Below are 13,677 nucleotides of genomic sequence, written 5' to 3' on the forward strand. Positions count from 1 at the left end.
GTACCCCACAACATCTCCAGACTCAATCTGTAAAACTGAAAATAGGCCTACAGCATCTCTTATTTCTGAAAGTGCAAATTACAAAGAATAATGATTTTTAAAAATCCACTTAGGCAAGACCTTCAACATCCGTGTTTGGTTGTATATGGAAGGGTCTACAATTTGCCTCAATATTTTTCAGTGTGTGTACAGTAAAGCGTTGACACTTTCTTTTACTGTCTATGCACTTAACACTGCCAGCTCTTCATGTGAGAAGTTACAAGTTACCCTAACAAAGGTAATCACCACACGGTTTACATCGCTTTCTGTCAACACAATAATTTTAAGCCTAGTTTTTGGCCCTATTTGTATGTGTATCTGAAGGTTGGTGAAGCACTGTTGGGAGAAGTTTTTTTTTTTGGTCTCATTCCAGTGATTGGTAACGTACATCTGGGTGATGGCGTCGGATATGTGTTAGCATGTTCGATGTATTTCCACTCACATACCAAACTACTGCTGAACAACGCCAACACCACTCTCTCGCCTGTACTACTGTAACTGAAGTTCTCAAACTTGCGATCTTAAAGAGACCAGGGGATCCTCTAACTCTTGTGGGTCGCCACCACTCGCCATACTCGTCCTTAGTGCTGCTATCTCTGACTGACTGACTCGACCGTCGACCTGACAAAAAAATAACATAGGCGCCAATCAGAGCTTCAGAGCTAAGGCGGGGCTACAGATTAGGTGTCGCTAAAGAACTCTCGTGACTCTCGTATTTAACAGTAATTCCGCATTACATTAATGAATTCGCACGCAAGTTTTATGTAGCCTATTGTATTCTCCGTGTAAATTCATGCACCGAACTGTGACGCCCGTACCGTTTCGGTTCATTGGTTCAATACGAATACAGTACATGTACCGTTCCACCCCTGGTATACAATGTGGGTGGGCGGGTGTAAGTGTGTGAGTATTTGCATTAATGTCTATGTTTATTTGTGTGTGTGTATGTGTGTGTGTGTGTGTTTGTGTGTCTCTACTACACTTGCACCCCAGCGGGCAGCTGCAGTGCACAGGCACAAAGATCGGCGTAGGGTCGCGGCATAGCCCCCAGCTTATCCCATCGGCCCTCCCGCGGGTCGTAGCGGTGCACCCACGCCGTGTCGCGCGCAGTGTCCGCCGACGACCCCCCCAGCACATATAGTTGGCCATCCACCTCGGCTGCGGCCGGCGACAAGTGCGGCCGGGGCAGCACAGGGAAGAGTGTCCAGGTGTTACGCCGCGGGCAGTAGATCTCGCACTGCAGCTGGTCGCTGTAGCCTCGCCAGGATGGCTGCAGCCCACCAGCCACCACTAGCCCGGCTGCCGCTGAGAGCATCACATGACCCGCGCGGCCCGTGCCAGCCGCCATGGACGCACGAGGCGAGCAGCCGCGCTTGGGGTGGTAATGCCACAAGGAGGAAAAGCAGTGGAAGTTGGCATCGCAGCCGCCCGACACGAAGATCTCACCGTCCCACACGGTGGCAGCATGGCCGCAGAGACCTACGTCTAGAGGATGGGCCAGTCTGTGGAGACATGGGGACATCTCACATCGTAACTGACCTTGGGTTATCGTGTTTGTGTGTGTGTGTGTGTGTTGTATTATATAGGTTTTACTGCTTTGATTGTTTTATTTCATCAATATTTTTACATTATTTTTCTTTTTCTGTTGTTTATTTAACTCTTTAAATAATGTAGTACATATGGTATGGTAACAATGTATAATTTACAAATAATTATCATTAAAAAAAAGGGGTTTGTATCCAACAATAAGTGTGATACACAAGGAGCAAAAAAGCTTTCAAACATAATAAAAAATACTGGGTCTCTTAACCCTCATGTTATCCTTGGGGACACACAACGTTTAACATCATAAAATATATGGTTCACTTTTTTTTTTTTGCTTCATGTTTCATGACTTTTCCTCAATTGAAGGGTACAACAGAGTTAGCATGAAATTTGTACAATAATTTGTTTTCAATGTCCTGTACAAATATATAGTACATTGATGTTCCTTGGGGTCAGTTTGACCCCAGCTGTATGAACATATAGGATACATGAATATTTGACACTATTGGATATTATTATTTGAATAGTATGAGAACATATTGTTATTATCATTATTACAAGTACCTATTACATATAAGTCATTTTGGCAGGACTGTATAAGTCAAAAGGGGAAGCAACAGCAAGCCTTTGGGCTGCTGACACTGGATGGGCAATATTGTCAGCCAGGTTTCCAAGGTTCATAAAGGGGTGTGTGTGTGTGGGGGGGGGGGGGGGGGGGGGATTGTTTTGTAGGGCTTTTGATGGTGGTTATTACACTCTTGTTAAGTACCTGTCACAAAAAAACTGGGTAACAATATGAATTATAATCATTTTCTGAGGGTTTATTTAGCTGGGGTCAAATTGACCCCAAGAAAAAAGAGTGTCGGTAAGATTTGAGGATAACACAAGGGTTAATTATCTCCCTTTAGCTACCTCCAGGTGTTGTCCTCAGGTGTGAAGTACTCCACTGTGTCCAGGTAGTGTATGTCATCACGGTTACCACCCAACGCAAACACCTTGCCATCCAGACAAACAGCGGCAAAGTAATCTCTAGGACTAGCCATATCTGGCAACCGCTCCCAGTTCCCCTGCACAGGGTCAAACCTGAAGCAGACAGGACATGGTTCACTCTGCACACTCAACATTTACTTTAGTCTTCTATTATGTGAAATATACAAAGTATCAAAGTTATTGAACTAACTATTTAAGATTATTTTGAGAAACATTTGACATGGATGATAACTAACTAAGCTAAATTCACTTTAACAATCACTCATTGGCAGTATTTCTCAACTTACACCAACCACCAACACCACTGTGACTGACTCATGATCTTTTGCAATCTCACAGGCGATATACCGGATGGATATCCTGACAGAAAATAATTCCACTATTACTGTATGTAAACTTAGTCAATGGGGGAAAGATACTGTCAAGAGATTGAGATAAAGAGAGAGAGAGAGAGCGAGAGAGAGAGAGAGAGAGAGAGAGAGAGAGATAGAGAGAGAGAGAGAGAGCAGCTGACAGGATAGAAACAGGATGTATTTAGTTCAGTTCTCTCCCTCATCTGACTTATTCCTCCTACACACATACACTGTAAAACCTGACAGTGTATCTTGCTAGTCAAATTAAGTTAACAGTATTTAAATCTTAAGTTAAGTTAAGTTAACTTCCCGGGTTTTACAGTGTGACCACCTGCCCACCTCATCGCTGACTTAAGAATGTCCAGGGACCCGTAGTACTTGCGGCCGCCGATGATGTAGAGCTTGTTCTGGTGAACGCACACGCAGTGGCGGAACCGGGGCGGGTCAGGGAGCTGGGCCAGCGGACGCCACTCCACGGTTCTGATCAGACCCGGTCCTTTCAGGAAACGGCGAGCCACCCAGAGGCTGCGGTTGGGCTCGCGCCGGGTAAAGTTCTCATCCACACAGTCTCCCCCAACCAGAACGAGAACCTGGGCCGCCACACAGAGAGAGAGAGGAGGAGGAGATGAGAGTGAAAGAGAATAAGAGATAGAGAGAAAGAGGGAGAAAGAGAGAGAGAGATGGGGAAAAGGGTGTGAGAAAGATGAGGTGAGAATGATTTATGATTCAAAATATATTTATTAAGCACATTGACAGGAAAAATAAAACATTTGGGCATGTGTTCTTTCAATTTTCTTCAGTATGCAGAAAAGAAATTGCATATAGAGCATATATAGTTTCTGGTTCACTGTAAACCCAAGCAGTCAAACAAATGTGAAATAATGATAAAACAAACAACTTAATCAATTGAAAATGAAACTAACTCATAAATATTATTTTCATAATTAATAATAATTAATTATGTTGTATTTTGGTAGAGCTGGTTTCTAGATGAGGAGAGTTAAAGTCAATTGTGTAAGTGGAATGGACCAGGAACTGACCAGCGAGTCACCCTTAGTCACACATTGAATCCCAGGCTGAGTCAGTCTGTGTGAGTCTGAAAGTGTAACGGCCTTACTCACTCTTTCTGACAATGTTTAATGTTTTCATATTGTCACATGCAATGATGCTTGATAAGGTACCATATTTTCTGTCACACAGAAACATTCCTGGCAGTCAAATATGAACTCACTTACTAGATAAAGACATAATGTGCACATAACATAGACATACCAAAGAGCCAGCTGACTCAGATGAACTCACCCTGACCTGACCACAACATAATCCTGATTTAGCAATGTGTTGGCCTAGATCTGGCCCAGACTTCACAAGCCATGCTGCTTTTGTATTAGTCTAGTTGACAGAAAGGTGAACCCAGAAATGTTGAGTACACCAAAGTGTAAATAGAAATAGAAATATATAGTATGGGTCCCCAGCATGCAGAAACTGCCGGATGCTAATTTGCATATGTTGGGCAATTTGTGTAATTAAGCTAATTAGCATAGATTAGCATAATCGCCTATATTGATCACATTATAGGAGCTGCTTGGCCAAAATGGACAATGTCAGTATGTTTTTAGGGGTTACTGGAGATGCTGAGTCCATATCTGACATTTTCAAGACTCAAAATCACTATTTAAACATGGTTTGGTCATGTTCTTACTCTCATTAAGCTGATTTTGCTGAGTTTTTGGGGGCGATTTAGACGGATTTTTGGAAGATAAAAATGTTCAGTGTTCAGGAATAATTTCAAGTTACTTCTGAATTCCACAATAATTTTGGAAATAGCTATTCACTGGCCCTCTGCTGTGACTCACAATTGAGTAACAAGGGAAGAACTAGCCTCTACTACTCCTCCTGTCCTCATCCGTTGTCCTGTCGCCATCTTCTCCAGACTCTTCATCCCTGTCCTTCTGCTCTTTTAGCTGTGTATATATATATATATATATATATATATATATATATATATATATATATATATATATATATATATATATATATTGCAACATGTAACATCACTGCCTTTGCAGAAACAATAATTAGTACAGGCCAGGCCTGCAGCTGCACAGCTGCACTTTCCAGATACATGTATACACAGTTTTAACCCAGCTTTGCAGTTACTGCTGATAACATCTAACAAATCAGCAGGAGCAACAGGACTTGAATCGAGGGTGGGCGAGTTCCTCTCCTTTCTTCATACCTGTCTTCTTACTCCATCCAAACGCGGTGATATCCACAGCCGGTGGATCAGGGCGGTCTGCTGCTTTCCAAAGCAGCACCTGTAGATGGGCACGTTTTCCATGGAGGAGTAAGTTGCGTTCTGTAGGAGACGGCGTCTTCAGTGCTGGAGGAGCCGGGAGTGGGAGGCCTCACCGCCAGGGATGGATTACTGCACGGGCCTACCGGGCCCAGGGTCAGGGGGCCCTGAAGCCCAAGCCTTTGCATGAAATCATTGCCTCAATATCAACACATCAGGATGTATGGTGTATGAATCTGATTGAATTTAGTCCATCCCCAAAATGCACCAGTATACAGGAAATCACATCAAACAAATGAAAACATTTCTGAGGAAGGACCCCCAAACCCCCCTTCCACATGCGACAATTAGTGGGGGGCCCTTAATACATCTGGGCCCAGGGGCCTGAAAGTTCCTAATCCGTCCATGCTCACCGCTAGGTGGATGCCCAAGCAAAAGGCTCCGAAGAGAGGCCTTGTAAGGGGTACTAAGAAGCTTACAGAGGCCTTCAGTAGAAGCCACGGGAGGAGACCAGCCATCGCCTGGGCCTGGCTACGGGAGGAGTGCTAGCCTGAAGAGGATCTCGATGCAGTGGACACGGCGGAGAAGGGCTTCACGCGACCGGGAGAGCGGCCTTGGAAGATGAGGTGGTGACGCCAACCTGGGCGCTGACTTCACCGTGAGAAGACCTTGAGCCCCTGGCCACGCCAGGCAGCTTTAGGTCGTAGTTGGCGGTGGCCCTGTCTGCGGAGCAGAGCAGAGGTGGAGCGGCAAGGAGGTGGTGCCTTGAGGATGGACGGTTGGCGGAGCCGTTTGAGGCACGACGGTTGGGCAGCTCCGGCGGAAGGGCCCTCTGAAAAACGGAACTCTAAGCCTTTGGGTGCGTGTGGGAGGCACCATGCTGTGCGGGTGCCTGTTCTTGTTGGCCTGTTCGCCGGCGTTTTTTAGAAAAATAAGGGGAAAAAAAGTTTGTTGTGTGAAATCCGATGGCACGAGCCAGAGAGAAGGTCTAGGCCTTGGCGCAACCGTGGCGGAGTGGAGCGGCCGGGAGCAGCGGAGGACCACTATGCGACGAGGCAGCAGAGGAGGGACGCCAACGTCGGTAGCTGTAGCCTGATTGCGCAGCGTGGTCCGGCTACGATGGAGCTGGAGTCTGCTGCCTCGACTGGCGAGACGACGGAGCAGAGTGTTGGAGGTGTGGTGCCAGTTATGGTGTTCAGTGGTGGGGAGTCTGTGCCAGTGGAGGCTAGGCCTCGCCAGGTGTTGGTGGAACATTGTGGTGTGAGGGTGTTCTCTGAAGGGAGCTGGGGACGAGCGGCGACAGGCCAGATGACTGCCAGCACTACCCGCATTGGGCTGCTGGTGGTTGTGGTTCCCCTGGGTGAGTAGGGCTCTTGCGGTGTGTGCACCCCACCTGCTGTGTTGCAGTGCCAGAGACTTTGCTAGACTGAATGTGTCGAGGATGGCAATGGCTTGTTGGGGGAGCTGTGTAACATCAGCGTGCTGGACTGTGATTGAGATTCCCACAATGTTTCGCGCTGGGGATTCTGGGAGAACTTTGGGGTTGTTATTATGTGTGCTTGTGCCTGTATGGTGCGGCTGCGTCCAACCCTATGTGTGTAAGGTGCGAGTGTTCTTGACTTCCCTGGCGTGTGCTATGTTCTGTGCCGATGTCCCTGCTCCCGACCTTTAATAAAGCTTTTGATTAGACAACGCTGTCTCATCAATCATTACACTATTAAATCTGCTTAGCATCATTAGCATGCTGCACATATTTGTTAAAGCTCTTGCATTCAAGTTGAGTGATCATCTCAATACCAATGTTTCCCAAAAGGGCTTGTCCCTACGAGAAGAGTATTACCTTAAACACACATGAGAAAACTTAACAGTCCAATCAGTAGACTATGATAAGCTAGCCAACTATGCTTCTTTGTGTACAATATTTCCAGGGTTCAACCAGACAGCTCAATGTGGTAGAGTTGTAATAGAAATAGTAGGCCTAAGCTATAGGCTAATCTGCATAACGTGTGCTGTCATAAATATCAGACATTCAGTATTCTCTCTTTTAATATCAGGATATAAAATAATACAGATATATTATATTGTAATCCTCTGGTGTTCTAAGTTAGGCTATGGAAATGTCTAGCCCGACCCCTCCAAAAAAATCGAGGTTCGTTTCAAACCGTGGGTCAACGGTCAAAAATTGTGATACGAATCGAATTGTTAGGTTGGTGTATCGTTACAGCCCTACTGTATATCGCTACAGCCCTATCCTCCAAAAATCTGTCTAAATTGGACCAAAAAACTCAGCTTAATGAGAGTAAAAACGAGACCAAACCAAGTTAAAATAGTGATTTTGAATCTTGAAAATGTCAGATATGGACTCAGCATCTCCAGTAACCCCTAAAAACATACTATCATTGACCATTTTGGCCAAGCAGCTCTTATAATATGATCAATATAGGCGATTATGCTAATTTATGCTAATTAGCTCAATTACACAAATTGCCCAACATATGCAAATTAGCATCCGGCAGTTTCTGCATGCTGGGAACCCATACTATATATTTCCATCATAAAACTTTGGTGTACTCAACATTTCCGGGTCCACAATGGGGCTCTATGGGCTGTCCACCGGACTATATGTTACTTTATCGTAGTATAATTTCTATCACTGTTTTCAGAACTAAAACATTTCTTATTAATTAAACGAGAAAAACTGCAGCAGTCCACCACTGAACGAGTTAGAGTTTTGTTTTAGAACAGGTTAACAGTAGCAGCTCACTTTGTTGTGGAAGTCAGGCTTACCCTCACAAAAACACCCGGGCCTCACCTGGTTCGCGGTGCGTGGTCGGCAGTCTGGGTGCACCTGGTTCCCCTCCAGGATATCTTCCACCTTCAGCAGAGCTGCCCTCCCCGCGCGTGTCTGTTGCAGGAGGTCACAGCTCCGCACCTCCCGCAGCTCTGAGGGGGACATGAGGGGGAGGCGCACCATCTGAAGGAGTCTGGGCAGGTAGAACAGCCTCCCCTCACGGTCATCCTCTATCCAGCATAGCACTGCCCGAAACACCACTATCTACAGGTGCGGGGAGAGAGAGAGAGAGAGAATGAGAGAGACAGAAAGAGAGACAGAGTGGTAGATGGAAAGAAACAAACAGAGAGAGATATGGAGAAAGACAGGAAGAAAGAGAGAGAGAGAGAGAGAGAGAGAGAATAAGAGAGACAGAGAGACAGCCATGGTTATTATAGATATAGAGTATCAGACAGAGAGGCAGAAACAGACAGAGAGAGAGAGAAAGATGTAATGACTATATCAACAACAAACAACAGCTCCAAAGACTGAGTATATAGACGCTTCTGCTCTGACCTCACTCTCAGCATTGAGAGAGTCTCTCTCCAGCAGCCTCTCCAGCTGAGCGAGAGGCAGGTCGCGGAACTTCTCCCCCTCCGCCACCTTCTGGAAGTGGGCCAGGATGTAGCCCTCAGCCGCCTGCACCAGCTCCCCCAGCCCGTAGGCCTCGGCCAGGGCCAGCACGTCCAGGCAGGAGCTGTTGTCCATCCGCTCCTGCAGGAAGGCCAGGCAGAGCGACAGCGCCCCCTGGAGCTGGAACTGCATCGCTGCTTCGGTGACCTCCCACACGCAGGCCCAGCCCAGCTCCAGCGTGCCCGAGTAGAGGAAGTCCAGCAGGGGGCGCAGTGTGCTGGAGGAGACGCCGCGCAGGAACACCACGTCCTGGCCGCACTCGCGTAACCCTCCGCAGAAGAGGGCCCGGAAGTAGTCCCCACCGGCTGCCAGGACCACTCGGTGAGCTGTGAGAGAGGACAAGGGGAGAGTAAAAGGTGGGGGGAGGGGTGATAGAGTTATACAAAAGAAAGAGGGACAGGTAAATGCGAAATGGAAAAGGTTTAGGGCTATCTGCAGTGGAACACGCCACCACCGGAAAAAAATTCCGAGCCCAAATGAGGAAAAAAGTACCTGTAAAAAATACATTCTTATCAGCAGTGTAGACAAAGCAATTGACCTGGATTCCATTCACCAAAAAAGTCCACGCTAAGGACTATTTGTCATATTGCGTAGTCATGATGACACATCACTGCAGGGCCAGGGAACCTACTATATTTACACCACTATCAATTCAAGTAGATTCCGTGGGACTAAAAATAGAGCTAGATAGGTTAACTGAAATGTTTGATTCATTTTAGATTATTATTTTTATTTATCTCAACCAAAGTTCAGTGTACATATTTTGTTATGTATTATTATGCATTATCATACATTTTGTGGTTGCTTTTATGTTGAGCACAGAAAGAACCTAACCCATGAAGTTCTATGTCTAAATGTCATTTTAAAGATAAAATAAAATAAATAAAAGAAAGGGGGAAAAAGAAAGAAAAATCTACCTGGAATACACTCTCCATTCTCAGTTTTAATGAGGACGTCACAGCCTGCTCTGCTGACCCACAGTCTCCTGATGACCTCCAGGCTCTGCTTTCTCTCATTCGCCCCACAGGTGGCGCCATCTCCCTTACAAACCTGAGTCAGTCGCGGAACACCCAGATATCTGTCAAGAGACAAAAGGAGATAAATAACCACAGAATCACCATCCAAAAATAACCACAGATGTCTGAGTTAACCTAAGGTACAAAAGGGATATGTTTAAATATAAGTGTTCCCTGGGTTGTATCAGATTAAAGATTTATCATATAAATGCCAGAAGAGTGACATGCGACTGTCAAATACAGAAAAAAACATCTTTCAAGACTAACATGTAAGTTTTTATTACTCTATTAAAATATTACTCTAATAAAATATGTCTTCTTTGACATAGTTCAACATTGCTAAGATTAAAATGTTAATTGTTACAAATTATTTGAGCACAGTCCTACAATACAGCTACAGTACCTTTACTTCATAAAATAGCAGGAGAGTGTTACAAACAGAAAAAACCCAGATAATCCAACACCTTAGAGACGACACCTGCAAGCAGACGTTACAGCGTCCAGTGCCCCACCCTCAGCTGGTGAACCAAGAATCCCTCCGCAGTAAGCGAAATCCAGCAAAGCTCGAAGTCCCACCACTGTGACATGACCAGCAGACAACTGCTGCAGAGCCTCCTGAAGCCCTGCCTCTCCTGTGCGAAGCCACGCCTCCACCCTCTCACTCACAGCTGCCAGAACCACCCAGTGGAACCTGATGCGGTTACCACGGAGATGCAGGTCGCAGTCCGTCAGAAGCTCCTCACCCAGGAGACCTCGCAGGGCGTTGAAGAGCGAATCACAGTGTGAGCTGAGAGAATAAGGGTGAAGGTCAGGATCAGAGGCGGGGCAAAGGGTAGGGGTAACTGTGGGGGGGTCAGGTGTTAAAGGTTGGGCGGCGGGGGGGTTTGGAGGCCCTGGGGTTGTTTTAGGAGAGTGGTGCAAGGACGAGGAGCTCTCTTCTCCTCGTCCACCTCGTCCTTTGTCCATTACCCCCCTCCCTCCTCCTCCTCCTCTTCCCCCTCTTCGTCCACCTCTTATGTCCACTCTGTCCTCTGCGTTTGACTGAAACAAGGCCATTCGCTGGCGGATAGGCACATCTTTCTCAGGGTCCTGCTGAGTCTTCCTTGGAGAGAACCTGGACATTGTCCTGACGTAATTGAGAAGGATTGTCCTGGAGGATATGACCAAATAGGGGACAACACAATATATAGTAGCATGTAATGAATATATTTGATATAATAAAGAAAGAATTTTGCATTCAGCAAACTGCTCTGTACTTCTCCACTATACAGTTTTATAGTTCACTGACAAGATCTGTGTGTGTGTGTGTGTGAGAGAGAGAGAGTGAGAGAGAGAGAGAGAGAGAAAGAGAGAGAGGCAGGTATAGGGGAGAGAGGGGGATGTTAGCATGTGCTGCTGTTGAATAAGTCAACATGACCCATGGGAGGATTTTAAAGCTACCAGCACACGGTGACCGTGATTTGTTAAAGTAAGAGTTGTTCCTAGACCAACATTCTAAAGACGGTCCTGGACCAACAACTCTTTAACCAATCACAGCCTTGTGATGTCATCAATGTGAGCCTTTTGCTTCTCCCATTGCCATTTTGAAATTTCCCTCCAGAAACAACCAGTGGGTTACCATAATTTGTATCCCAATACAGGTAGGTCCTTGTATATTTGTGTGTAAAATAGTTGTAAAATAAAATAATTCTGAGTGGAATCTAAATATATGCACCTTAGATATTTTCGTTTTAGCCAACTTGGTTCCACGTTTGTCTAATGTTAGCTGCCAGGCTAGGGACCATACATTTACTGTAATACATTAGCTTCCTAATAGGTAATTCAGTGGCTATGCATCTTTTAAATAACTTATTTTGAAGGGATACAGTAGTTGAAGTAGCTTTGAAGCTCATTTAGCAATCTTGGTGCCGTTGTTATTATTTTAGAGGCTAGGCTAGGGAACATACATTTATGCTACCAAATTAGCTTGCTAATAGGTAGGTGCAGCATGAAGCGTGAAGTGCCAAGCCGGTGTTATGTTAGTTCACTGGCTAAGGAGCACACTTTTGGACTACTAATGTAGCTTGGTAATAGGCTAAAGCAGTAGCTTTTGTTTGTACATGGTCCTGGAGCGACGTTGCCATGTTGGTCTTGGAATGTTCTTCCAGGACCGACTTTAGAATGTTGGCACAGGACCGTCTTTACAATGTTGGTCCAGGACCCACATTGTCATGTTTGTCCAGGACCGTCATTACAATGTTGGTCCAGGACCCACATTGTCATGTTTGTCCAGGACCGTCTTTACAATGTTGATCCAGAACCCACATTGTCATGTTTGTCCAGGATCGTCATTACAATGTTGGTCCAGCACCGTCTCTACAATGTTGGTCCAGGACCCACATTGTCATTTTGTCCAGGACTGTCTTTAGAATTTTGGTCCAGCACCGTTTTTACAATGTTAATCCTGGACCAACATCGCCATGTTGATCCTGGACCAACATTGTAAATACGGTCCTGGACCAACATGGTGATGTCACTCCTGGAAAATGTACAACAAACAAAAGTGACTGCTTTAGCCTATTACCAAGAAGGGACCCAATAGTTGAATTAGCTTTGAAGCTCATTTAGCAATCTTGTTGCCTTGGTAATTCATGCTAATTTAAGATGCTAGGCTAGGTAAAATACAAAAAATAGCTTGCTAATAGGCAATACAAATCTGTCACTTGTCGTTATACTGTTTTTCTTTTTTTGCTACATTTCTGAGAAACTTGCCATGTTTAAACCTTTGTACAATAAGCTGCAAAATATTTTTTGTCTGCTTTGTTTATTCCAGGCCCATTATAGGGAAGTTTGTCCCTGTACATCACAGGGAAGTTGGTCAAGGTCCATCATAAGGAAGTTGGCCCAGGTCCATCACAGTGAAGCTGGTCCAGGTCCATCACAGGGAAGTTGGTCCAGGTCCATCGCAGGGATGTTGGTCCAGGCTCATCATAAGAAATTTGGTCCAGGTCCATCACAGGGAAGCTGGCCCAGGTCCATCATAAGAAATACCAGTCTGCACACACTCTGCTTTGGTCTGGACCCAAATGAATGGTCAAGCGATACATCACTGTTTCAATTTAATTTCATTGATTCATTCATTAATCTGTTTATACTATAATTTAAGAGGGTGGGACATGGAACAGCAGTTTAAGAAAGATGTTTAGTAGGGGATTGACTTTTACCATGTTAAGCTATGGAGACTGACTGAGTGTGGGTCGTTAAGGCCACTTATTTGGAAAATATATTGAAATATATGTTAAGTGTCAACATTATTTTTTTTTCTGTCAATTTTGAATATGTACATATATTTCAAAATGTATTGTGAAAATATTTTTCAAATACTGTATTTACTGTTACAGCTATAAAAATGGCAGAATCATCGATATGCTTGATATTTCCATTCCATAACCGTGAGGTGGGCTACACACTTCACAATGACAGCAAAGAGTTGTCATCGTTATGTGCTTTGTCCATCAGACAACGCAGCTTTCTGCGTCAAGACACGCATGCTGCTTGACTTGGTTCCACTTCTTATTTACCACATAACGATAATACTGGAAATTTAAATGAAGGATCAATATTTGGTTTCTTTTATTTAATTTTAAAATATCCAGTCCTCGGTCGGGTATATTTTATAATATTTTATAACATATCATTAATGGTACTTCCAAAAGGTTTTATTAGATATATTGGTGCTGGGTAATAAGTCTTAGTGAATGTCTGATAACAACTCTTTGCCGTCATTGTCAAGCGTGTAGCCCACCTCAAACATGGGATTGCCATGTGGATCACACTGTCCACCAGGCTCGGACTGGTAATCTGTACAACCGGGCAAATGCCCGGTGTTCCGGTCCACATGTGGGCCGGTGACCTCCGGAATTTTTTTTTTTTAAAGTTATTTAGCCTATTTACGGCCCGTCATGCAGTTGCATCCATTTGGCTTGGGGGGTGACA

The 13,677-nt window shown here is 45.0% G+C and overlaps 2 protein-coding genes across 6 annotated transcripts in view; one reads left to right on the plus strand and one right to left on the minus strand.

Moving 5' to 3' along the window:
- Positions 1-2,295, plus strand: part of ltb4r2a (leukotriene B4 receptor 2a) — a 41,427-nt gene extending 39,132 nt beyond the window's left edge. Inside the window, exon 6 of the transcript XR_006024774.1 lies at positions 2,270-2,295. The gene's annotated coding sequence lies outside the window, so the exon portion shown is untranslated. The remainder of the gene's footprint in view (positions 1-2,269) is intronic.
- The window catches only part of LOC121689406 (kelch-like protein 33), a 37,228-nt gene that overhangs the window by 8,915 nt on the left and 14,636 nt on the right, over positions 1-13,677 (minus strand). For 2 of the 5 annotated variants that reach the window (XM_042069197.1, XM_042069198.1), the window contains exons 2-9: positions 10,181-10,852; positions 9,604-9,764; positions 8,570-9,012; positions 8,036-8,278; positions 5,167-5,286; positions 3,267-3,517; positions 2,497-2,667; positions 987-1,541 (exon numbers count right to left, since the gene is read on the minus strand). In XM_042069197.1, the coding sequence (XP_041925131.1) occupies positions 1,016-1,541; positions 2,497-2,667; positions 3,267-3,517; positions 5,167-5,286; positions 8,036-8,278; positions 8,570-9,012; positions 9,604-9,764; positions 10,181-10,824 (2,559 nt within the window). In that variant the 5' untranslated portion in view covers positions 10,825-10,852 and the 3' untranslated portion in view covers positions 987-1,015. Of the gene's footprint in view, positions 1-352; positions 1,542-2,496; positions 2,668-3,266; positions 3,518-5,166; positions 5,287-8,035; positions 8,279-8,569; positions 9,013-9,603; positions 9,765-10,180; positions 10,853-13,677 lie in introns of those variants that run through there. The other 3 variants (XM_042069195.1, XM_042069196.1, XM_042069199.1) reach the window with 2 other exon arrangements.

This window comes from Alosa sapidissima, chromosome 18 (genome assembly GCF_018492685.1).
Source record: "Alosa sapidissima isolate fAloSap1 chromosome 18, fAloSap1.pri, whole genome shotgun sequence".
Classification (NCBI taxonomy): Eukaryota; Metazoa; Chordata; class Actinopteri; order Clupeiformes; family Clupeidae; genus Alosa; species Alosa sapidissima.